Consider the following 27,750-nt stretch of genomic DNA (forward strand, 5'->3'; position numbering starts at 1 on the left):
TAAATACGGAGGAATACCCTCCCCAGGGAATTAACATAGGATTATATACACGCGCGGAGGAATACCCGTACTGAGCTGTCACCATCAGCAGCCCACCTCTCATCCGCAGCATATAACCCCAAATAATGATATCCCGTAATCTATACACCGCGTCTAAACTACCAGATACTACTCTAATATCATCGTCGTGACATAGAGTAATTGCATAAGCAAACATTATACACGTACCAAAGCATCTCCCAGATAAGCTAGCAGCATATTCAGTATAACATGAACATAATGTAAAGTAGACATTCATATACTCGGAAAGTATTTCAATATCATAAATGTATATAAAAGAGTATTCTAATAATAGTACAAGCTTACAAAAGAGGAAAGGAAAGCTACTAGAGCCATACCCGAACTCTTCCGAAGGCTTCCGGACTCTTGATTTCTACTCTACACCAATTCCACTAGCTTAAGAACACTAAACTAACTTGAAAGAATATGAGAGAGCTCTTGCTTGAGGTGTGTGTTGAAGTGAAGAGAGTGAATTCCTTTTATAGGCAGGTATGACGGTTGTAACCGCTGCGAAATGTCTGGAGTGTCCCGGCCAAACCCCACATCCAACAGTGGAGAAGGAGGTTCGGCCCAACCTCCTAGTTCGGCCGAACCAGGGGCCGGCCCAACCTCGCCCAAAATCGGCAGGTGGCCTCCTCCATTGCTTCACTTCGTAGACTTGTGAATTTTGGCCCAATTCATCGCGTCAATTCTGAGTTATTGGCCCATTCATGCATAAGTCTTATTCTCGACATCGTCCGATTGATCTATCATTGATTCAATGTCGATTCTCCTCCACTTTATGGTTATTCTCTGCAAAAGGTTAGTGAACCAAATACGAATGGAATATTATTACTCTAACATATATATGCATAGCAAGCATCACTGGTTCTCCTTTATTTTGGTAATATTGATGGTCGAAACTGATCGATAACGACCGTCGACAAAACCCCCCAAGCTTGAACCTTTGCTCGTCCTGAGTGAAGGACGAAAGGAAAGAAAGACTTGGTTGTTGATTAGGAGTTGTTACTATGCTGTATATCTCAAAGATACAGGTGCAAGATATATGTACTCTCTCTTAGATTAAATAATCTTTGACACAGTGGCTTACCCTTACCCCTGATTCCCACAAAACACTGCTTCTCCATGCCTAGGGCGGTTGAAAGACAGAACAGCAATGTAGATCACTAATCACCCAATATTTATTCAACTCTTATTCCATAAGTTTTCAAATGATTTTGCAAAAGAAAGCCAAGTTCCTCAAATGATTCACTCAGTCTCTCTAAGTGTATCAATATAAACTCCTCACCAAAATTTGCCTTTTTGATTCCTACTCTAAGGTTTTGATATGTGGAGCTCGGTAGGGATCAAACATGGCATACTTGCATTCACATTTATTACTAAGTTAAAAACTTGGATTAAAGCAGATAACTAAACATACTCAAGATCAAGATCGTGCAATGTGTGTTATTATGGTGGAAATGGCATATGAGGGAAAACAAACAAAGAAAATGCTTTTCCTTTGTGCTTACTTCCTTCTCCCAAAAAACCTTCTTATATTGATTAGGAGAGGGCATGGCTACATTTTCTTTTTCAATATCATACTCATTCTTGATGGAGCATAACTTTATTATTCTTTTTTTTTCATAACAATGCCTTTCCCTCCTTCTCTTTTTTTTTCAAAAAGGACTTTTCTTTTTAGGAGAAGAAAGCACATGAAAGCATGGAGAATTTATTTTGGTGGTAATATGGAAATGGAATGGAATATTGCTTAGCTCCCAGTGTAGGAGTTTAGCTTGTGCATATATGTGGGTGTATGATCTTGATCATAGAGCATGAGAAGTATCTACACAAGTCATAAGAATTTGATAAAGTTCAATGGAATGGCAAGCAACCAAAATGTATATATGGTTTAATTATGATGGCACATTTTTGGCTTTGGTAGGAATTTTTATCAAATGAGGAAGCCTCAATTTTATCATTTTGAAAAACAAAACATCCGGAATTCAAGTCAAACTAGGATCAGAATCATAGCAACTCTTATTGTTTATCCCATATCTTACAACAACTTAGACTAAGATTAGCAACTGCAGCTCATTTACCTCAGGTTCCCAGATAATTGTTATCTACTTATATTTAACCTTTGAGAGAGCACTTACCTATGAACCCATATATAAGAGATATAAAACAGAGCAACTATTCATCATTTCAACAAAGAGAACTAGTTTGTCTTACCTAGCATGACTCAAACCTATCCTATCTTTTTGGTATTTTCTGTTTTGCAAGTTTTTATGTTGTTTTTAGGCTTTATAAGATGCAATTGGAAAGCAAATATGCAATTGGAAAGGGAAATATGCAATGTGATACAAGTTACCTCAGTGAGGGAAGAGATGTCTCCCCCCAAGCTTGGCTTCCACTCAGGGTCCTTGATAAGGATTGAACCCCTGAAAGCAGAAGTACGCTTGAAGGTCATCGTGTTGTTGCTGCATCATGTTGTTGATGTTGGCGAACTGAGCATCAGCATTCTGTTGCCATTCTTGCGTCTGTGCTATGTGTTCCGTGAGGTTGTACTGAATCTCCCCCGTCTGTACATCAAGGGTATCCATTCTCCTAGTGATTTCACCCAAGTCCCAACAAGAGAAACTCGAGCGCCATTCACTTGGAGATGGAGGCACACCACTTGGTCTGGGAGGTTGGTAATCCCCCCATTGTATGTCATGAGGCGCACGCCACCAGTCCTCACTGGCACTTGCCCAGCTTGAGACTCTGATGCTGTGGCGTGGAGCTTGGGTCCATCCGGGTGCATCCCCAGTTGGCTCCCAACCTGCCTCATACATCTGCACGGGTGTTGAGGATGATGAAGTTTCCCATTCATTCCTTGTCATGTTACGCATCTCCCTATATGCTCCACCTGCACGAGATTCTTCTATGGTCTGCAGGGGAGTGGTTAGTTCTTGGCAGTTGTACAAATGATACCCCGCATTTGGCAACGGGATTTCATTTGTACAACCGGGGAATGGTTAGTTCTTGGCAGTTGTACAAGTGAATTATGCATCAGGATTGCTAAAACCGACTCCCTTACATGATTCGCAATAAGCAGCTAAGATTCAAATTTATAATATAAAAGAAGATGATTGAACAGAGTTAAAAGAATATGAACTCAATGTCGGATATTATTCATATGGGGTAAGGATACCATAGGAATACGGTATCTAATTACAACAAGGAATTTAGCCAAGGAATGCATAAGAAGAAGATCATTGACTACAATGAAAATTAAGGAGTTGAGAAATAGCACAAAATCAAGATTTTTGAAATATAAGACACCAAATCTAGTAGTTATGTTGTTCAACATTAGCATCGACTAGCACACAACCAAACCCTAGCTGACACCTTGCTAGATAAATCCCAGCCGTCATCCAAATTCCACACCCACTAGTATCATCTATCCACCCTATTCTCAGTCACCTACTCTCCAACTACCTAGAACCTATACAAACAATATAGAGCCTAGCCGATATGCTGCCCTATCCCCAATTTGCCTAAATATAACCAAACCCTAGGTATTATACTACCTAAACCTGCCACCAGCCAATATTAGCCACATACTCACTTAACCAGTTATATCTCTTACTCTCCAAACAACCAAGACCCACAAATCAAATATAAGCGACATTTGTTGCTTGATCCCCTTTCTATCTTAGCCTCCAACCCTTTAGAACCCATACATGAAATATTAGCCAATAATCCAAATACCTTTTAAAAGGAGATATTTATACCCCAAACCCAATCTTTCTTACCCTTCATTGCTTTCTTGTTATTTTGTGACTTTTATTGAATTTGGTTCTTTCTCTTCTTTAGTAGAGTCTATTTTGGATGGCAGCATGTGATATTTCGAGGATCGGATAATCAAGTTACCTATCATGGATTTATTTGCGTTGGAGCAAGGCAAGTTATTATTCCTCCCCTTTGAGCATAATTATCCTATATTCTACATTCTGTTCTATGCATTAGCCATTCATGATTTTGAATGCATAATCTGAACATATAGCAAACCAGTTATATGCTAGCTTTTGCTTAGCCATGCCTAGTTAGACTGCATAAAATATAATGAACTTAGATTGGGACAGTACGTAAGATTTGGTTGATTTCCGGGTGGCTAGTACTGTCTCGATCGATATAAATTTACCAAGTAGTTATGTCAAACGAACAAGTACGACCGCAGCTTCTAGAATGGGGACAGACCTAGATATTATGTTAATTAACAATATGGTACCTCTGTAAGTCCTTGCGAAGGAGGCAAACTTACGCCGAGCAGGGAGATTGTAATATTTACCGAGGCGCAGGTAAATATTTGAGATAAATTGTGATATCACGAACTGTGTATGTATTGTGAAAACCTGGTTGAGACGACGGGGGTCTCTCAACCAGTTCTCTCCAAAAACCTCGGGAATGCCAGAACTCCTCTCGCTGCTGATAACGTTACGTTCAGAGCGTATGGGGACTCAAGTTCATGGAACAGGTACCACAATTGTTGGTAACCTAATACAGGGACAGGGACTCAAATGTAAATATGAATATTACAGGGACTCAAACACAAAGTGTAAAACTAAAATTGGATCACTCAAAAATGGAAAGCTCACATCATGTAGGTTCCGTTTTTATAAAAATATCTCAAATCCGCATAAATATTTGATATATGGATGACTACGGACTCATACTCGGAGACAGGAGGAGAAGTCCCGTACTTGGAGGTTCGGACGTGGAGGGTGGGAGTCGGCTCGGTCAGGTGGGGAGAGAGACGCACATATGTGACACTGGAAACCCTAACTTCTAAACCACTCGATGAAAACTTCTCCAAACCTCAAAAACAGAAACACGACGATGAGTAGATCCGATTTTTCAAGGTCCCGGCAACAACCGACGAGATGAAAAACTGGACCCAAAACTAATGTACAACTCACCAACTTGAGTGATAAACCCTAGACCTAAGTGATGAACAGATGCAATACTCAAAACTAAAAATTAAATCTAAAATTAAACCAGCACTCGACACGACGATGCAATCTAGAATTCAACCAAGCAAAATCTAATATAACAATGCAATGGCTCAAATTGTCTAGGTAAAGAATAAATATTTTTGTGTGGCAATTTTCTGGTTATGGGAAGATAAATTACCTAACAGGCAACCGCGCTCTGATACCAACTGACGAGGGATGTTAGGTCCCGATCTTCCGATAGGTATTGATAAACAGTCGAATTGGGCAGAGTCGTGACACAACTCGATCCGGCTTCTGAACGAACACGCTACTGAGCCCTGCAATCCCAGCACCACATCTCCTTTGGTTATCAACCTTGCCGAAACCCAGTTGACCTCGCCAAGAAGGCTAATCCCTACATGCGAATAGAAGAACACAAGCAAGAACAAGATAGATTGCAACCAAATTGCATATGAATGATTAAGCACTCGAATTTGGGGTTCCACAAACCGATCTAGCGGCGAAACTGTTCTTAACAGAATAATCTAAGCAAAACCCCCCTCTAAACGATGATGGCTATTGAATTAATATGATTAGGAACGTCCTAGGGTTGCCCTAGGGCGCACACCCCATTGGGCTAAGCCCATGACACAATTACAAGGCCCAAAACTCAAAATCAGATTTGGACTGGATGAGGTACATGGCTTGTTTTGCAGATTCCCGGCAGCTCGGTAGAAATTTTGACGTGGGACCAAAACCATCTGAAAGTAGACTCCATAAGCTTTCCAACAGGTACTCATGGTCCCCAAAATTCCTTCTAGATCAGCGGCTAGGTCCGTTTGAAGTTGATGCTCTCAGGAGGCCTGAATCCGATTCCAAAACGTGTACAACTTGATCTCTTGTCTTCTATGGGCCAAAAGTGACGTGGTAAGGTAGAAGTAGACTTGGAGAAGGTCTTGATTTGGTCCCCAATCAACTTCTTCAATCATCCATGTATTCCTTACGCTCGGTCTCTTTTCTTTCGCCCAAGCAAGTACCTCTGCGAACGAAAACACACGAAACTCAATGTGTAGCAATGTTTGTTCAAATATATAACAAGTAAATCTAATATAGAACATATGCACATTTGGTTGATTAATACATAAGGTAGTCATGGTTATATCCGAGCAAGTTGTGACCTCATCAAGAAGATCTGGAGCGTCCCTGCCAAACCCCACATCCAACGGTGGAGAAGGAGGTTCGGCCGAACCCGGCCCAACCGGGCCCAAAATCGGCAGGTGGCCTCCTCCATTGCTTCACTTCGTAGACTTGTGAATTTTGGCCCAATTCATCATGTCAATTCTGATTTCTTGGCCCATTCATGCATAAGTCTGATTCTCGACATCGTCCGATTGATTTATCATTTGATTCAATGTCGATTCTCCTCCACTTTATGGTTATTCTCTGCAAAAGGTTAGTGAACCAAATACTAGTGGAATATTATTACTCTAACATATATATATGAATTGCAATCATCACTAGTTCTCCTTTATTTTGGTAATATTGACGGTCGAAACTGATCGATAACGACCGTCAACAATTGGTAAGAACTTGTAAGAGCTTGATTAAACGCTTAAGTATGTGTGACGTTTTGAGCCAACATTACCTAGTGGTTGATAGTAGCGTGCCTATTTTTATGTACGTTTCTTGTTTTCTACTAACAATAGAAAGGATATGCAAGACAATTGGAGATGGCCTTGCTCAACATCGACATCTTCATCAAGACATGAGGAGTGATCAACATGAGGCTAATGAGGTACGTGATGATGCGTCTAGGATCAAGTCTGCATTATCTTATTTTGAAGAAAATTATGATCTTCATGCTTATATTAAATGGGAGTTGTTGGCGATTGATAGAGAATTTAAAAGGCATGCCTTGTCTGAGAAATATATAGTTATGTGTACCTCTAGTGTTTTAATTAAAAATGTTACTTATCATTGGAAACATCTTTGTAGGCATACCAATATACCTCAATCTTGAAAAGACCTGAAACAATATTTAAGACATATTTATGTTCCCACGTATTATGTTGATGTTACGCTCAATAAATTACAATGTTTAAAATAATATACAGGAGCCATTACATCATACTATAATGATATGCATTGATGAGGGTGTTAGGTCCCGATCTTCCGATAGGTACTGATAAATAGTCGATTTGGGCGGAGTCGCGACACAACTCGATCCGGCTTCTGAACGAACACGCTACTGAGCCCTGCAATCGCAGCACCATGTCTCCTCTGGTTATCAACCGTGCCAAAACCCGGTTGACCTCGCCGAGAAGGCTAATCCCTGCATGCGAATGGAAGAACACAAGCAAAAACAAGATAGATTGCAACACAATTGCATATGAATGATTAAGCACTCGAATTTGGGGTTCCACAAACCGATCTAGCAGCGAAACTGTTCTTGACAGATTAATCTAAGCAAAACCCAACTCTAAACGATGACGGCTACTGAATAAATATGACTAGGGACGTCCTAGGGTTGCCCTAGGGCACACACCCCCTTGGGCTAAGCCCACGACACAATTACAAGGCCCAAAACCCTAACCAGATTCGGACTGGATGAGGTATGTAGCTTGTTTTGCAGATTTCGGGCAGCTCGGTAGGAATTTTGATGTTGGACCAAAACCATATGAAATTAGACTCCATAAGCTTTCCAACAAGTACTCATGGGTCCCGAAATTCCTTCTAGATCAGCGGCTAGGTCCGTTTGAAGTTGGTGTTGTCAGGAGGCCCGAATCCGAATCCAAAACATGTAGAACTTCATCTCTTGTCTTCTATGGACCAAAAGTGACGTAGTGAGGTAGAAGTAGACTTGGAGAAGGTCTTGGTTTGGTCCCCAATCAACTTCTTTGATCATCCATGCATTATTTATGCTCAGTCTCTTTTCCTTCGCCCAAGCAAGTATCTCTACAAACGAAAACACACGAAACTCATTGTGTAGCAACGTTTGTTCAAATATATAACAAGTAAATCTAATATAGAAGCACTTTGGTTGATTAATAAATAAGGTAGTCATGGTTATATCCGAGCTGGTTTTGTCCTCATCATGCATTCTTGTTTATTACACTGTGGTTTAGATAAATGCGAAGAATCTACAAAGTTGAGGTTTTTACATGGGCTTAAGAAAAAAATTAGGACAAGCTTGGTAGTCAAACTTATAGATTTATGTCTTATTCGTTACTTCCTCCGTTTCACGATGTAAGACTTTCTAGCATTGTCCACATTCATTTAGATGTTAATGAATCTAGACATATGTATGTGTTTAGATTCATTAACATCTATATGTATGTGGGCAATGCTAGAAAGTCTTACATTGTGAAATGGAGGGAGTAGTGTTGAGTGTCAAATAGAGGAGGACATGAAGAAGCAACACGGTATGTTTTTGCCTTCTATTACTAAGGTTTTGCAGGGAGTTCAGAATATTCAACAAAAGGAGAAGAATCAATACTTGAGAAGAAAGAAGAGAAGCATGAAGCACCTGCGATATATGAAGAAAGTTTGCAAGGTCAATTAAATGGTGCTGAGATAAATGAAGGTGAGAATTAAATAAATCATTTTTACAATTTATATCAAATTGAAAACCAATTTACCAAGTGAAATAAATGTGGGAATTAAAATTTCCTTTAAAAAATCATGGTTGGGGATATTTCTGTAATATTCTCTATGCCCTAAAAAATTTCTGGAATTTTTCATGAATTTTCGGAGCTAAATACATAATTTTAATATTACAAACTTCCTTTGAATAATTAATTAAATAGAAAAAACAAAATGAAAATCCAATCTCTTGCTATGGGCCGTTTCTGGCCAAGTCCATATTTCCTCCCCGCACAGCCCGTTTGTCGGGTCCCAAAACTAATGATTCGGAAACCGACATGTTTAGACTGTATCAAGCCCTGGATCAGTAAATTGATACAGGTTTAACAATATGGTTCTTCATTGCATACATTTGGTCAAGATTTCAAAGGAGATATTATCACAGAATAATATTATGGTATTTACGAGTTTGTGGCTAACTATTACAGCAGAAGCTATAGAATGACTCAACTCTACTGTCGATGAGGTTTACTATGATCTTCTAATTCTGCTCGTCATTGGGGTGGTCGGACTTTTGCTTGTATCCTGGAATAAAGCTGATGAATGGGCTTTATTTGATGGCTTCAACATTTTCTTCCAACCTTTTATAACTCCATAACTTATATTTCAAAATCTTGTTTTTGTGCTATTTCTGAACTCCTTAATTTTCTTTGTAGTCAATGATCTTCTTCTTATGCATTCCTTGGCTAAATTCCTTGTTGTAGTTAGATACCGTATTCCTATGGTATCATTACCCCTTATGAATAATATCCGATATTGAGTTCATATTCTTTCAACTCTGTTCAATCGTCTTCTTCTGTATTACAATTTCGAATCTTAGCTGCTTATTGCGAATCATATAAGAAAGTCTGTCTTAGCAATCCTGATGCATAATTCACTACCTGTACTTAGGAAACGCCGTAAGATATTTCAAAATCCATAGGACTCAAATGGTAGTGAATTTATTCTTAGATTACTCCATTGTTGCATACTTTCCATTCAGTCGCACTTTTAGTTACCATCTTATTCTTGTTGAACATTAACAGTCTTCTTTCTCAAATTACTGGCATGCAATATAAATATCTAGGTTTTTCTTGATTTGAAAGTGTTTGTCATGATACTTTCTTCTTATGAATTCATGAGCTTCTATGCTAGTCCTTCTATTGTTGAGAAAATTTGTAACTTGATTTTCAACCTGAGATAAGGAGTTTAGCCGTAGATTCTCTATGTCCTTTTTATTCAAATATGTCACTGGCACTGTTTAAACTCCTTGTTCTCGACAAAATTATAAATTTCTTCCTCTAGTCAAATATCTTTGAGTAGCGGCATGGTTTGTCATATCTTGACAGGATCTTGTATATTTCTGACCAATATTGTTGCAACCATGTAATTTCTTCAGATATTTTCTCCTGGTTTGATATACCCATTTATACTTTTAGGACAAATGAGTACAATGGGTTTCTTCAGTAGAATATGTGCCGGTTCATATCCATATTTCTAGATCAAGACTTTGAGTAGAACATCTCTATTGTTAGATATTTATAATTGGTTGTCTCTAGCCTTCCTTTGTGTCCACCTTGATTTATAACCTTCAATTTATAGTTGAAAGCATCGCGTTTGTGTGTCGTAATTATTAGGACACATAAGTTACTATTCTTCCCTCTTGTGTGAATCTTCATTCCTTTTTGCAGAATATGGTCATGTAACTCAAATTCATCCATTCAGACTCCTTTTGTAGGTCTTGATATCTTCCATTCAGTCACGGTTTTAACTTAACAAAGAGAGCTATTCTTATTGATGTAAGTACATGCATACTCGAGGAGAATATCTTCATCAAGGGCGGCAACAAATATTTCATGAATATTTTGTTCATAAAATATCTCAAGATGTTGCTTAATCTTAAGCTTGTTTCCATAGTGATTGTCGTTTTGAGCTTAATTTGGCGAATGTTACGTAGATAAAACCTCTTGCTTAATCCCTTGGCAGAATGTTGGTTGCAGGAATGCATTTGCTCACGATCTTTTCCAAAACCGAACATTTACTGTACTTTCCGAGGCTTCATTTATTCTTCTTCTCGATGAGTTGTTCATCTTCGAGGATGGTTAGTTTCCAAGTTCTTCGTCGTATAGAAAATGCAACTCCTTTATCTCATCTTAAAATCCGAAATTACCTTAACCAATAGGAGTTCTCTGCTTCTTGGATTTGTTACTCCATATATTACTCAATAATATGATGTTTATAGGTATATCTACTTCTTATTATGCACCTGTAGCTTTCACTTGATGTGTCGTCTCAAAATTGGCTCTACCTATGGCTTTTGATGGCATGAGGGTTTTTATATATATATGAATGGAATAGGTTATTCTCTTTTTAGGTATAGCTACTTCTGGATAAAATAGGTGATGGTTTGGCTATAAAATCTTGTTTGCACAGGCTTTTTTGTGGGGTTTGGGTTTTGGCTATAGTATTTGTAGAATTAGGTTTGGTGGAAATATGAGAAGGTTTGGAAGTGGAAGTGGTTTATAAATGTTTCTGGTGGCTTTCACGAACATTACTGATATCTTCCCGGAATAAGAGTCTTCTCAGTTGATTGAGTGTATTCAAAGTGTTCTCCATGAATTGGAATGGTTGCCATCATCCCATGTCTGTTGATCTCCATTCTTTGAATCTCCATAGTCATAGGTTCTTCAATTGTATTTCTATTATCTTGGTAATTCTTCACTCGGATTGCTTCATTGGCTGGATATATCTTCATGCTTTTCAAGCATTTAAACTGTCACTTAGCTTCATACCGTATGTCTTTTTAATGGCATGGATGTTGACGGTAGGTCTTGATAGGGATTAAGAGATCAAGACTATCCTTTATTTTGCATAAAATAAAATGTGACATCCTTTCTTTTGATCTTGCAAATGTTTTTCCAATCTAATAGATTCCTCATCAATTTCTACATCATGACCTAGGCACATAAAATGTCTTGTGGACTAATAGAATATCTCCAATTATTTATCCTTGATCAGCCAATGTTTTAAATAATGATGCTTGGAAGCTTCAGAATTCCAACATTCCGTGATATACACCTGGGCTTCAATAGTATTTCGTTTACTCCTGAGTTTGTAGGTTCCCAGATCTTGATAATTCTTACATTGGACTACCCCCCTTAAAGAGATCCACTTATATACAAATCTTCTTCTATTGTATTGATAAATAGGATAGATAGTTGCTTCACCAAATAATTTCTCAAATCTTGTATATCTTGTTGCTTGGATTGGAATAAATTTGACTCATACTGACATAACCAAAGGCTTATATTTACTGCCTTTCTTGAAATACCAAGGACAAGAGTCTTCGGAGGGGATTATATTAATATTGTAAAATAACTATTCTTTTGAAGGGAAGTATGATGCACAAATAAAAGCAAGAAATAACACCAATGATGAAGGGGAGTTCATTCGAGCAAGGACCTTAGCAAAATTATTAGGCAAAATTTTAGTTTTTAGCCTAATCATTCCATATAGGTGGGAGGGTTTCTCCTAAAGGGGTTAGAAAACCTATGGGTTTAAGGCTATAGAAAAACATATACTCTGATACCAGCGCTGTCGGGTCCCAAAACTAATGATTCGGAAACAGACATGTTTAGACTGTATCAAGCCCTGGATCAGTAGATTGATACAGGTTCAACAATCTTATTCTTCATTGCATACATTTGGTCAAGGTTTCAAAGGAGATATTATCACAGAATAATATTAGGGTATTTACAAGTTTGTGGCTAACTATTACAGCAGAAGCTATAGAATGACTCAACTCTACTGTTTTGCTATAGACTTAAACCATTTATCTAGTCTATACTTGAGAATTAAGTTAGAATGGAACTAACTTATATGATTGAACTCCCAGCTTCGGCAAGAACATCAAATTGACTCTGAAAAAGCGGGTTGAAGCAAGGGTGAGTACAACGTACTCAGCAAGCTATTATATCAAATAATGAATGCATGAAATAGTATTTAAGTAGTTCTAGGTTTACTGGCAGAAAGCTGAGAATAAAGAAGTAGAAATCCTGAAATGTTTGATATGCAACAGTATTTAAGAAAATCTTGAATTATATTTCTAACCAAAGTACCATATGAGTCCCGATGCTAAAATCCGTGAGCATGGCTATTCGAATAGTTTCATAAATATTCTACTGCAGTAGATGAACGCTTTACACACAGTCCACGACTTGCCAATATTCATCAGCTTAGTCATGGCACGGTATTAGGTTATCAACAATTGTGGTACCTGTTCCATGAACTTGAGTCCCCATGCGCTCTGAACGTAACGTTATCAGCAACGAGAGGAGTTCTGACGTTCCCGGGGTTTTTGGAGAGAACTAGTTGAGAGACCCCCGTCATCTCAACCAGGTTTTCACAATACACACACAGTTCGTGATATCACAATTTATCTCAAATATTTACCTGCGCCTCGGTAAATATTATAATCGCCCTGCTCGGCGTAAGTTTGCCTCCTTCGTGAGGACTTACATAAGAACCACTATACAGAGGTACCACATTGTTAATTAACATAATGTCTAGGTCTATCCCCATTCTAGAAGCTGCGGTCGTACTCGTTCGTTTGTCATAAGTACTTGGTAAACTTATATCGATCGAGACAGTACTAGCCACCCGGAAATCAACCAAATCTTACGTACTGTCCCAATCTAAGTTCATTATATTTTATGCAGTCTAACTAGGCAGGGCTAAGCAAAAGCTAGCATATAACTGGTTCGCTATATGTTCAGATTATGCATTCAAAATCATGTATGGCTAGTGCATAGAATAGAATATAGAATATAGGGCATTTATACTCAAAGGGAAGGAATAATAACTTGCCTTGCTCCAACGCAAATAAATCCAAGATAGGCAACCTGATTATCCGCTCCTCGAAATATCACAGGCTGCCATCCAAAATAGACTCTACTAAAGAAGAGAAAGAACCAGATTCAATAAAAGTCACAAAATAACAAGAAAGCGATGAAGGGCAAGAAAGGCTGGGTTTGGGGTATAAATATCTCCTTCATAAGGTATAGGGATTATTTGCTAATATTTCATGTATGGGTTCTAAAGGGTTGGAGGCTAAGATAGAAAGGGGATCAAGCAACAAATGTCGCTTATATTTCATGTGTGGGTCTTGGTTGTTTGGAGAGTAGGTGACTGAGAGTAGGGTGGATAGGCGATACTGGTGGGTGTGGAATTTGGATGACGGCTGGGATTTATCTAGCAAGGTATCAGCTAGAGTTTGGTTGTGTGCTAGTCGATGCTAGTGTTGAACAGCATAACAACTAGATTTGGTGTCTTCTCTGGCAGGTGTCGACGGACAGTATAACGGCTAGAGGGATAGGAAGTTTGTATAGAAAGTGTTACTCCGACGACCATGAGTGGTGGCGGAGCGGCTAGGATCACACAGAACCCAAGAGCTAATTGTGCGACGTGTTGTGGAGGTCGAGGGAATAGTGAAGCTCCGACAGTTGTACGCATCGAGGCGTGGAGTGCTAGGAGCAGCACTTCGACCTTGGGTTTGGGTTTTGCCGGGCTTTACAACCAACGGTTCGACGTCCGGGCCAATAGACCGCGAACGTCCCCATAGAAGGCGTAAAGTCCCAATCGACGGCTTTTTACTGGCTAAAGGGTATTTTGGAGTAACAGGAGATATTTGAAAAGCAAATGACATCTAAATAAATCAAGGAAATTCAAATAAAATATTTAAATAGCAAATTTGGCTTCAAAAGGTAGGGTTTGAATTTAGATGAATTTAGGTCCAAGTCTCATTGGAATCGGATCTACGGTTTAGGAGATATGGGCTTCTAAAGATTGGAATTTGAATTAAATCTAGAAAATATGAAACTATACTGTTCATGGGCCCACCTGTCAGTCTTTCTTTCTTTTTCTTTTCCTTCTTCTTCCTCTCGTTTTCTCTTCTTCTCTGTATCACAGGAAGCCGAGACAGAGAGGGGAGAGGACGAGCGGGGCGTCGGCGCTCTAGTGCCCGGAAGGTTGCGACGCCGCCGGCCACACATGTTCCCGGATGCGGTGCACCTAGGGAGGGCGGTGTCAGGCAGAGGAAGCTAGGGGAATGGCCGGAACGGCGAGCACAATAGCGTGAACCGGCAGGAGAGAGAGAGCTTCGGGGATAGTTTGATATGAGGTGGAAGGGAAGGGGAAATTGGTGAAATGGGATCTCCTCGGCGAGGCGAGGCTGGTGGTGAGAGGGAATTGGAAAAGGGGCTATGGAGGAGGAGATCGGCCGATGACTTAGTGGTGGCCGGTCATGGTGGAGAGAGAAGAGAGAGCTCGATGAGCTTGGATGGGGGAAAGAAATGGGACTTCGCCGGGTATTTATAGGCGGCGGTTCAAGTCGGTTCGGAGGAGGAGGAGGAGAGGAACACAGCGCCAGCGAGTGGAGGAGAAGAAATCGGCGCCGGCTCTGATTCTTAGCGGCGACGGAAGGGTTGGCGGCGGCGTGAGAAGGAAGACGACGGCGCTGGCTGTGGCTTGTGATTGGTTGGAGATGGCGGTTTGCTCCAGAGGCTGACGTCGGCGGCGTGAGGTGGCAGATGACGTCGGCGGCGATGCCTTTGCGTCGAAGGCAATATGGCGGCGGCGGCAGCTGAGTCGTGCACGGCGGCAGTAGCGGCGCATGGCGGCGCCTGGAAGCGCCCACGGGAGGAGGAAGGGGCGGCTCGGCTGGGCTGGGCCGAAGAGGAAGATGGGCCAAAAGTAAGAGACAAAGGGATTTTGGCCCAATTAAATTTAGAAATCAATTCTAAATTTTGTAGGTTATTTGTATGATAGAAATTGGATGAGATTAGTATTTGGAAGGAATTTGAATAGGGAATTTTGAAAGGAAATTATATTTTGATATAATTTCCAAAAGAGTTATTTTCTAGTTTGAGTGCAATATTTTGAGAGATAGAATATAACGGAATTTATTTAATGCACTCAAATGAGAGGGAGAGGAAATAAATGGAGGAAGATAGATAGGATTTTTAGCCTCAAAATATATGGCATGGGTTTCAAAGAATTGTCTGAGGCTAATAGGAGATTTGGATGACAAGGATATAATCTATTATCTTAGCACAAGAGCAATTATTCACAATGTTTGTAATAATATTATTCTTGTGCCGAGAAGGAAATCAAGCCACAGGAATTAGATCAGCGGCTAGATCAAAAGGAAGAATTTGGATCAAGAATCAAAGGATATATTTAAGATCAAAGGATGGGCTAACAAATAATCCCAATAAAATTGGAATTACTTTAGTTTAGGTTCAATGGTAAAATTGGGAAGGTTTCTTGGACCATAATTCATAAAAGTAAAAAGGGTTTTCAAACTAAATTTGAATAAAAGAATTTTAGTCGATAGAAGGTTTTAAATTAAAACCAAATCAAGAAATACCTCAATTTAACCAAATATATTTTTAAATGAAAAACACAAAAGAAAATTAAATACCAGAGAAGGATTTTATGTAAGTTAGTTTTAGGAGGTCCCTCTAATTATATTTTCCTAGGTTTAGGAAGTTATTAAGAACATAAGACATGATGCAGAATTAGAAAATGGTTAATTTTCGGTATGTTACATCGTTCCCTCCTCCCTCTCGGACCGGCTTCTCTTCCTCTCTCCCTTGGTTTGCTTGCCTCCTCCCTCTCTCACGAAGTCCACTTTGCCTCTGTAACCTCTTAAAAATTAACTATTTTCTAATCGTACATCATGCCGATTCTTATGCTTCTAATAATGTCCTAAACTTAGGAAAATATAATTAGATGTGACCACCTAAAACTAACTTGCATAAAATCCCTCCCTGGTATTTAATTTCTTTTGTGGTTTTCATTTAAAAATGTATCTTGTTAAATTGAGGTATTTCTTGATTGAATTTTATTTTTGAATATCAAACCTTCTTTTGACTAAAAATTATTTATAAAAATTTATTTAAAAACAATTTTACTTTTATGAATTATGATTCAATAATCCCCTCCAATATAACCCATGAACCTAAACCAAAGTAATTCCAATTTTATTGGAATTAATTGTTGACCCATCCTTTGATTTTAAATATGTCCTTAATTCTCGATCGAAATATCTAAATTCCTCCTTTTGATCTAGCCGCCAATTTAATTCATGTGGCTTGATTTCCTCTTCGGCATAAGAATATTATTACTACAAATATTATGAATGATTGCTTTTGTGCCAAGAAAATAGTTTTCAATTTTATCCTTTTACCCAAAAGTTCCAAACCTCCATTTAGACACAAATAATTCTCTAAAATTCATACCACCTATATTAGGGCTCAAATCCTATTTATTTTCCTTCACCTATTTTCATACCACAATCCCAAAAATATATCCATATTAGGAGCCTTATTATTTATGGTGTTGAATATTCCTATTTCTTATTTGAATGCTTCCAAATAAATTCCATTATATTCCATCTCTAAAAGCATTGCACTCAAATAAACTATAAAATATTTCTTTTGGAAATTATCTCCAAATATAAATTCCTTTCAAATATATATTAATCCAAATTTCCTTCAAAAATTCAAAAAATATTCACTTCTATGGGCTAAAAATACATTAATCCGGCCCATTCCTTTCTCAGCCCATCAACTAACCCTAACTGGCCACCCTCTCTCCCTTCGGCCCAAGTCAACCCAGCCCAGCCGAGCAGAGGCAGCCGCTCCTTTCTCCTCCCTGTCCCCGCTGTATCTAGCCGGAGCCGCCGTCGCCGTGCCTTGTTCCTCCTCCTCCGCCGCCATTACCGCCGCCCAACTCCACTGCAGCCGCCACATGTGCGCGCCACCATGGCCGGCCAATGGATGGACGAGGCCAGCGCTGTGCTCCTCTTTTCCACGTCGCCGCCGCCATGGCCAAATCTCCCTCCTCTGCAAACCACCTCAAGCAACCGACCTCCGCCGTCTATAAATAGCCGGAGAAGTCCCCTTTTCCCTCCACACATCAAGCGCGCTCTCTCTCTCTCTCTCTCCCCTGCCATGGCAAGCCACCACCGGCCACGGGCCGATCTCCCTCACCGGAGCCCCTCTAGCTGAATCCTCACACCGTCTGCTTTGCCTCGACGAGGAGAACCCATTTTCCTAGTTTCCCCTCCCTTTCCCCCTCCGAAACAACCCACTACCGCCACCACTATAGCCGGCCGGAGCCGAGCTCCTCCACCCGCCGTTCCGGCCACCCTCCTCTGCCGGCCACCACTCTCCTCGGATGCGCAGTGAGCGGGAACACGCTTGGCTGCCACCGTCAAGGCCATTCAGTCACCAGAGCACCGGCGCCCTGTCACTCTCCCTCTCTGTTGTTGGCTTGTTGCTCGACCTGGGGAGAAGAAACAGGAGAGAAGAAAGAAGAAGAGAAGAAAAAGAAAAAGAGAAGGTACTGACTGGTGGGCCCCTTTACAGTAACTTTTCCTATTTTCTCTACTTAATTAAAAACCTATTCTTTAGAAGCCCATATCTTCTAAATCGTAGATCCGATTCCGGTTAAATTTGGACCTAAATTTATCTAAATTCAAATTCTAAATTACCGATCACCTAAATTTGGACCTAAATTCCGCCGTCATCCAAACTCCATACCAACTACAATATCGATCACTAAGACGCAACAAAACAATCGTATTCTTTCCAAAAAAAAACAAAACAATCGTATGGTTGCAGTCGGATCAACAACTTAATTCGTAGTTATCTCAACTCACCGAATGATCGAGCCACTTATCATATGGATCACCCAATGAAAATAAAGACTTCGCGACCTTATATTTGCCTTCCAGGAAGCCCAAAATTCTACCCAATAGTGAATATACCACAAAGCTATTTATAGTCTAATGGTTACAGGCCTTGCAACCTAAGCTAACTGATTGCCTTATTTTCCATCTGTCCCACTAACTGAGCATGCAATCTTACAGAAATGCAATGGCAAAAGAAAAAAAAGGAGCGAAAATAGATATCATCTGTCTCATGCCTTCTGTTCTGTGGTCAAATCACCCCATCTGACGTTGTACTTTGCTGCAAGGTAGTGAGCCCCTACAGGACCGCGGCTTCCATAAGGGTATAGCTCAGGGGCTATCCGCTTCTCTTCCAGCTCCTTGAGTAAGGGAGTGAAGAGCTCCCATGCGGCATCCAACTCATCAGAACGGATAAAAAGCCTTCGCTCTCCTTCAATGGCATCAAGTAAGAGCCTCTCATAAGCATCTGGTATCTCCTTGGAGTACCTGAGGCAAAAGTTCAATTTATACAAGTGTAGCAAGATACAATAAGCACTCCAAAGTACCAGATTGCTGAATGATACTAACAGATTACTAAGGAAATGATTGAGATGATACATCATGTGCCACGGTGTGATTGAAAACAGAACTCAGAAGCGTGCTAAGGCTCGAAACATGAACTCAAAAAGGGCAGTACAAATAAATAAATTATGAGATATAGCAGGAGATAAAACTTCCCGTTTAGTATTTGCTACTAGGACCACAACTACTAAAAACCAATTCGACCTAACTTAAATATCTAGTGAAGTATAATACTCAATTTTCTTGGAACCAAAAAAAAAACATCTTGGATACAAATGTAAAAAAGAAGGAAAATTAACCTTACCTTGCTGCATAGTGAAGATTCAAATTACTTCTATCTAGTCTCATACCAAGACCAGGAATTTTGTTGTTAATCTTCAAGTAGATAGCTTCATCAGGTTGCACACGTATGACAAGTTCATTAGTGGCTGTATCAAGATCAGTCCCAAAACTCCTCTTATAAAGATTACCAGGAACATGTCGGAACTGTACTCTAATCTCAGCCCTGGAATTCATATATTTTACATGTAAGAGAACAAGCAAGGATCTTTTACATACAAAATAATCCATAAGATCTTTTTATGGTATGTACCCTAATTAATTAATAGTAGTGCTCATATTTACTTGATTTTGTCTAAAAAGTAGATCAAATGTAATACATAATAAAATCTTTACAAATGTAGAAAACGTTTTATCAAATTAATCTAACTGCAGAACTTAAAAAATAACAAATAATAAGACACAAATAGAAACAAAACAGAAACAAGAATCACCTTCAGGATATTAATTCAAAAACTCCCCAAACTCTTATTAAATGCACTAAACGGGAAGATGTTGTGGCAATGGTTAGAGTCATATAGTAAGGTGTGATTTGTGATGACAACTATTTCTATTGATACATACCCCTTTGTATGTAAAGCCTTCCCAGCTTTCATAAGAAAAGGAACTCCATCCCATCTAGCATTATTTATGAAAAGTGCAGCTGCAGCAAATGTTGGGGTTACACTATCCTTGGGCACCGTCTTATCTTCAGTGTATCCAGGGTATGTGGTACCACCCTTTGTATGACTTTTGTACTGTCCTATCACCACATCTTCCAGTTGCAGGGGCTTCATGGAACGCAGAACTTTAACCTGGATGAAAATATAAAGCAATATAACATGATCAATAAATGGTGATTTCATGTGTAAATTTATCTGACGTACAGCACTGGTAACAAGATCAATGTGTCATACTTGAAAGTATACAACACATGTAAGAAACATCTTAAATGAAAGAATTAAAGTGGGTCACCCTCCCTAATTTGGTACATCTGCCTGCCGTATGATGATTATTGAAGGAGCGGGCACAAACCTTTTCGTTTCTTATGTCCTCTGCCTCCAAGCTAACAGGAGTTTCCATTGCAAATAGGGCTAGTATCTGAAGAAGATGATTCTGCATTATGTCACGGATAATACCATACCTATCAAAGTACCTGTGCAATTCAACAATAAAATGAGAGACAATCCTAGGGAACTAAGGTTATATCATAAAAGAACCAACAAAAACATACCCTCCTCGTCCTTCAGTGCCGAAATCCTCTGAGAATATCAGCTGCACATTCCTTATATACTGCCTTGACCATAGAGGTTCAAAAACAAGATTTGAGAAGCGAAGGACAGACAGGTTCTCCACTAGTTCCTTTCCCAAGTAGTGGTCAATCCTGCATAACAAGTTGAAAGGAACATAACAAGCATAATTATCTCTGTGAAATGAATAATCATGAACCTAGATTTATATGTTAATTTAGAATATATATTCTGATGAACACAATCTCAAATACTAGAAGCATGTACCACCTGAAGATTTGGTCCTCTACCAGGTACTGCTTCAGACCCCTTGTTAATGCAGAAGATGAATCTGAGTCACGACCAAAAGGTTTCTCAACAATTACCCTTGTCCAACCATTCCCAGATGATGCTGATTTGCTTGCACATTTTACAACATCAAGGAATATATTTGGTGGTATTGACAAGTAGAAAAGACGGTTAGAAACTCTGGAACCCTGCAGATGAAGTACAAGAATACATTCAGATTGTCAAATTTAAAATGGCCATGGGCATGCATGAATTTAAGCTCTTCTTGGCATAGAGGCAGATCACTATAGTCTGGATTGGAGCAACTGCATTTAGCAATTATGGTGTTTCGCTAATTGCTTTTCTTCTAACCCAGGTTGTAAAAAGAAACTATTCTGCTTCAAAAGGCAACCCACAAAATAATGGTTGGATAGCTGAATTTGTCTAATCTTATATTTCTCAAATACTTCCTCCGTTTCACAATGTAAGTCATTCTAGCATTTCCCACATTCATATTGATGTTAATGAATCAATATAGATATATATGTCTAGATTCATTAACATCAATATGAATGTGAGAAATGGTAGAATGACTTACATTGTGAAACGGAGGGAGTAAGCTACACTATTATGCACAGATGCTTTTCCGCAGCAACTTAAAGAATAAGCACAAGAAAGCAATTTCTGCTTTTCAGAAGTGGAGAGTAACCCACAAATGCTTTTCTGATTTAGATGCTAGCTAAGTGGATCCTGTTTTGCAATGTTTCTCTCTGCATTCAATGTGTCAAAAATTTGCTGGTGCTTTCTCAATGGACTAGTGTATTTACAGTCTAGGGATAATACATCTTTAGATATTAATGCTCATTAAAAAAAGTAGTAAGATTATGTAACTGAAAAGCAGGATCTATGAAGAATTTATCCAAACAAAAATAAATAATGTTACCATATGATTTTTTTTCTTAGAAGCACGATTAATGACTCATTCTTGTTTTAACATGAAGTGCATATACAAACCTCATGTTGTTTCAGCTTCTTGTCAAGGTCCATGAAATGCTCCTCTGAATCATATTGGCCTGAATGATAGAAGCATCTCTTTAAAAACTCTTCCATCTTCTCATTACAGTTTTCCCTGGAAAGAAAGAATAGTTTCAAGCATCACTGATGAAAATGTATGCACAAAGGCTCCATTTACCTAAGGATGTTAAGAATTATGGTTAATAAGTCCAGCCTAGTTAAGCACCTTTTATCTATTCTGCATGTCAGTGTTTTGCTGACCATGTTTCTCAATTCAGCATCTGTCATCTTGCTGCGTGCATATCCGAAGATAGTGAAATGCTAAGAAAGAAAAATACTCTCCCTTAGATTTAACAAGAGTAGCTGAAATGATATCATAAGTTTGGAGCATATTTACACAAACCTTTGGAAGACAATCTTCATAGTATAGAGCAAAAAGTGCAGGAAATATCTTCTTCTTGGCAAGGTCACCAGATGCTCCGACTACAGTGATACTAACAGTGGAGTCATCATTTTCTGATAGAGGGCTCAAGTCTTCAAAATCATCTAAAATGATTTCTGAAGGTGAGCCATTTTCCACCTTTGATTGGGAAGCACTTCTGGCAGCCTTCTCCAGACCAGCATCCTTGGCACCTTGCACTATTGATAGGTATAAGATAAGTAAAGAGTGACTATGTGATAGCTATTTGACGAACTTCATCACATGAAATACCCACTATGTGCTGGAAGTTTCAGATGAATTTTCACGTGCAGTATTAATGTTCATGCATGAGCTTTGCTTGAACGGTACTGTAGCAGAACAGTTTCAGCCTTAAGATAAGATCGCACAATTATCACCCCCCATTAATTTAGGGATTAATAAGGATCAAATCATCATATCTGTAGGATGGGATTGTATCTACATTCGTTAAACAAGCAAAAGAGGAATAAACATAGTCCTTAAAGTCCTTCTATTCTAAATATGTTCCTCCCAGACTGATGCTCTCCTTCACCTAGTGCAGTTCTACTTCAAGTCACCTTACAGTAATCTAACATTCATCCAACTGCTGCTTCACAAATCACAACCCATAGCATGCAGAAAGGGTTACGATCCCCAGAAGATCACTGACTTCAAAATACAACTACCTAGGGTTCTCAACCTTCAATGGCAATTCTTCAAGGAGAGATGAGCCGAGCAGTGGCGGTGGAGTTGTGAATATATAAACCTTTTTTTTCTGAATGAACAATGATGTCATCTTGTTAAAAAAAACGAGTAAATTTCAGAAAACTGCAACTATAGTGATAAAACTATCAGTATGCTACAACGTTAACGACCTATTTCAGTTTGCTGCAACAATGGCGTGGTAAATTATCACAAAACTGCAACTTTTACATGGCCCAAGCTTACTATTGTCACCTACATGTCCTGTAGTAGCATACCACATAAAAGTAGCAGTTTTCCCACTGAAATATATTGCTAATGTTGCAGCAAACTGATAGTTTTGTCACTATAGTTGCAGTTTTCTGAAATTTATGATGCCACGAGACAGACACTTAAAACATTGCATATATGAATTCAGCAACTAATGCACTATGCTCATAATGTTGTGTTCTGGAAAACATTTCAAGAATTGGTGGAAATAAACCTTAAACATATCAGAAAAAAGGAATTAACTACTTGAAATGGTATCACACAGACCTATCTCATCACATATGGCGTTTCTTTTTACAAGAATTACTGCATGACCACTAGTTACGGCTCTAAAATAAGATAACGGCCGCAATTTGGCAGCAACAAGGCTTGTTTCCGCATAGCCAATTAGCCATTACATTTGCATCTGGCACTGCGAGGAGATGAATATCATCATAGAAACTGATGCGATACGGCGGATAGGATGCGATGCGGCGGATAGGGATACAAGGCAAACGAATCAGCAAGTCAGCCCACGCAGGATGCGAGGAGCAACCCAAAAGGGGGCGGGTGTCCCCTCGATTTTCAAAAACGACAGACGAAGGGTCAAAGGCGGAGACGAGCAAATGAACTAAGAAGCAGGAAGGAAGGGAAAAGGAAAGGGGACCCGACCTCCCGTAGTGGTGACGGCGGCGACGCGCCACCCGAGCGCGGCCGCTCTACGGAGGCCGCATCTGGCGAAGGAGAGCGCCGCCGGCGGAGCCGCCGATGCCAATCCTCGTCGTACGGCGCCGGCGGCCGGGGAGCACCTCATGCAGGAGAGCGCCATGCCTGTATGCCTTCCTCCTGGAGGAAGGAAGAGCGGATGCAAGCCGGCAGGAGGAGGAGGAGGATGGAGGCGAAGGCGAGTGGGGAGGAGGGGAGACGGGTGGATTTTATCGGGGATATCGACGAAAGTCTAGCCGCCAACAGGACAAGAAGAAGAGGGAGGGGGCTCTTGAGATCGCCGAGGGACAAGGCTGGGATTACGTGGAATAACAATAATATTAACCGCGGGACGGGAGCGAGCGTCGTAGTTTGTGGGGTGCGGTGGCTGCTGGGCCGATCGGGGGCGGGGGTCAAAAGCGCACGGTATATTGTGTGGCCTTTTCGCACCGCTGGGCAGCCGCGGTTGGCTTTGCTCGGCTGACCCTGACGAGCTGTGTGCTTGCTCTTGTGGTCGTCGTGGCCATATTAGCACTCTGATGCAGTCGGCTTCCCTCCAGTTCCAGTTGGAATTCAATCGGCACGTGGAGTGGAGATGGAATGATGGATGATGAATATTGATGATGATGATGGGTGTTGGCCTCTTGGTTTCGCTAGACTAATTGTTGGGTCTGCCACCGTGACTGCCGTCGAGCTGCCAAATTGCTATCAACGTTTCTGTTAGTTTGTTGTTTTTTCTTTCTTACAAGTTTTTAGTTCGATAACCTCGGAAAAAAAAGTGAGAGCCCGGAACAGTGGATTCTGAAAAAAAAATTATGAAAACCAACTAGAATTTTTCTATAGTCCAGTAGTTTGTTTTCAAGGAATGATTATAACTCCGTATGATTCCCTCCCCCACGTCATTCCTAGGGCAGGGGCGACCCCTCCACCCCCGCCTCTACGCTACCTCCTCCTCCTCCCGCCTCACCACTGCTCGAGTAGCGGCCAAAAACCGTGTAGCTGTAAGGACCCGATTTTTTTATTCTTAATAATTAATAATCCTTGAATTAAATATTTAATAAATCATATGTTGATTTTACAAAAGTAGGATGGACGTTGCGTCCAGATGTGGACATACTTGTCAATAGCGTCCGCCTGTGGACGCTGTTCCAAACGGCGTCCAATCTGATACTCTGCTGACTACTGTTCCACTGTTCTAGTATGAAAGGGAAGTAAACAGCGATAAAAATAAAATTGATCTTATCCGGCGTTCCCGCCCGCAATCTCTTTGCGCAGCAGGCAATCGGACCCAATGTCGTGGCGGGGTTAGGTCGAGGTGCCGCTGCCACCGCCCTCCTCGATCTGGGAGGCTGCAGACGCCCTCCACCTCATCTCCCAGGAGGCGGCCACCGTCTGTGGTCCTCCTCCCCGACTGTTGCGACTTATGTCCATCCCGACGCTGTAGCAGTTCGTTTTCACGCTGTCCATCCTGACGCTGTAGCAGTTCGTCTTCACGCTTTGAGGTTGTTGCCGCCGTCTGTTGGCCGAGCCCGCTGTCCCTCACCAAGTCACCATGGCGGTTCCCATTTGTTTCTTTTTCTGCCAGTGTCCTTTTCTAATCCGACTCCTTCAGTTTATTTTTTTTTTACTGAAGCTTCCATTACTGAGTAGTTCAGATTCATAGGCGCTAAGTTTATGTAGGGGTAATTTCAATTAACAGTTAACATTACCGCCCATAAAATTCATGAATAACAGCTGCATCGAATCATTGATGGATCTCGCTGTCCATCTCTTGTTTTGTTATTAGTCGGGAGTAGTAAGCAATTTTTACAACTACTACTGCAAAACTGGGCCATGATAAATAAATTTTAGATGCTACTCAAAACGACACTCTCCAAATATAATGTAATCCTCACATGAAGAATCTTGGTAGCCGTTTAAGAAAAAAGTTCAGGATGTGGACGCCGTTCCAAACAACGTCCCAACCTAGACGTGGAGCGCAACAGCATCCAAGCCTGGACGCTACAACCAATAGCGTCCTTCTTATTTTGATAAATCCCAGCTTCCAATTACTGATTATTTAATTTAGATATAATTAATTATTACAAATAAAAAATTGGTGTAAGGACAGCGGCGGTGGGGCCTTCCCCCTTCTCCATGGAGGCCTCGGAGGTTGGAGCCCACGACCAATCCCAGGGCGGCGACGGCTACGATGGTGGTGGGCTGGAGCTAGCGTGCCCTCGCCGAGCTCTAGCCATCGGCGGCAAGGCGAGGGTGCCTAGCGCAGATCTGGCGAGGAGGGGCGATCGCGATGACCCTGGTGGCGGGCTAGACCTAACGCCGGAGAATGAGGTTAGTTGCCACAGATTCAGGCCTCCATGCTATCGCCGCCTAGGACTGTGTGTAGAGAAGCCTGGTAGGGCGACGACGGCGACTCCCGTGGAGCCAAAGGGAAGGATGCAGATGGATCTGGCGCCTCTCTGCCAGATCCGGCCGAAGAGCGGCCACGCGGGTCGGTGGGGCAGCGCGAAGATGGTGTGGTGGCTTGGTGGGGCGCGGCTTTCGAGTCCTACAATGACGACTCGGTGTCCAACGACATCGAAAATGAGTGTGGCCAACGACATTGATGACAAGGAGGGACACCCTCACACGGGGTGCCTAGTGGCTAGTTGCCTTGCAACAAGGCTGTTAATGGCATGGATCATAGGTGGTGGTGTCGTGTAGAGGTGAGAGGCTGGCTGCGGGAGCGTTGATGTTGCGGAGGTTCCGGCGGAGGGGCGTTGGCACAATGGCTGTAGAAGTCGGAGGCCCCAAAGGGCCTTCCCCACAATCGAAGGAAGTGTAGTGGAGTTCACGTGTTGGCGAAGGTTGTTTGGTGGGGAGTGCTAGGGTTGCGGCATTGGGGAGGGATGGGAGGCTCCGAACAGCTAGGAGGTCATCTTTCTTGTTGGCAATAACTGTGCCTTTGGGCGTCACATCCCCCCTTGGGGGCTTTGTCGTGAAACCTCCCTTCTTCCTCTCCCTAGCAGGACGCTCCTGTTGAAAACCAGGTCCAATCCCTTGGACGGGTGGTGGTGGCGCTCCTAGCATCGTGACCTCCCTAGAGGCGTTGTCTAGGAGGTCATGTTTCTATCTCTTCTCAGCTTCATTTTGTTAGACGTTCGGTGACCCTCTTGGAAGTCACCTTCAGGGTTGCGCGAGGGACGAGTGGATCTTCTTTTATCTCACCCTGCCCCTCGTCGATCCATTTCTATGGGGACGATTGGAAGTTCGTTGTTGGTTAGTATCTTGGAGTTGAGGCAGGGAACGGCACCTATGCCCCATTTTAGAGTTGCGGTGACTGACCACACATAGCGGTGGTCGGCTCGGTGTCAGTTCCTTTCCTCAAGTTGGTGGTTGAGGGTCTGTTGACGAGAAATCCGCACTCGGACGACAGTGTTGGGTCTATGTTGGCGCGAACTAAGTTGACGAACACAACGGCCTAGAAGATCTGCTTAGCACCAGTGCAGGTCCAAAAGGTCGATGAGATGCGGGCGTGCCATTCAGTTTGATCCTGCAACTGACAAGATATACAAATAGCATATCAATGACCCGATCGGCTGACAAGCCGATGGAGTAATTCCAACCGATGCCGATACCAGTCGATAGCAATAGGATTTTGAGCTATCGGCTATATGGTTTATGTATAATCTGACACTTGATGTAAATAAAGACAATCGGCTGATGATAATGTAACAAAACAACAATATAATCCAGTAGAAACCCATTGGCTAACAATATGATAGAATAAGCACTGACCTAAAGGTTAAAACATACATCGGCTGAAAGTCCGATGTCATTAAATCCAAATGATTAGATAAACAATGAAACTTT

At 41.0% G+C, this 27,750-nt stretch overlaps 1 protein-coding gene across 1 annotated transcript; it reads right to left on the reverse strand.

Annotated features, from left to right (window-relative positions):
* Positions 1-18,399: 18,399 nt before the first annotated feature.
* On the reverse strand, positions 18,400-24,163 carry LOC4342988 (glucose-6-phosphate 1-dehydrogenase 2, chloroplastic). Its single transcript, XM_015791602.3, has 10 exons — positions 23,866-24,163; positions 22,207-22,442; positions 22,030-22,124; positions 21,804-21,918; positions 20,793-20,998; positions 20,507-20,656; positions 20,308-20,428; positions 19,858-20,087; positions 19,259-19,459; positions 18,400-18,879 (listed from the first exon to the last, which is right to left on the reverse strand). Exons 1-10 carry the CDS (start codon positions 24,020-24,022, stop codon positions 18,624-18,626), a joined length of 1,767 nt encoding a protein of 588 aa, XP_015647088.1. The 5' UTR covers positions 24,023-24,163; the 3' UTR covers positions 18,400-18,623.
* Positions 24,164-27,750: the final 3,587 nt, after the last annotated feature.

This window comes from Oryza sativa, chromosome 7, assembly GCF_034140825.1.
Source record: "Oryza sativa Japonica Group chromosome 7, ASM3414082v1".
Lineage (NCBI taxonomy): Eukaryota > Viridiplantae > Streptophyta > Magnoliopsida > Poales > Poaceae > Oryza > Oryza sativa.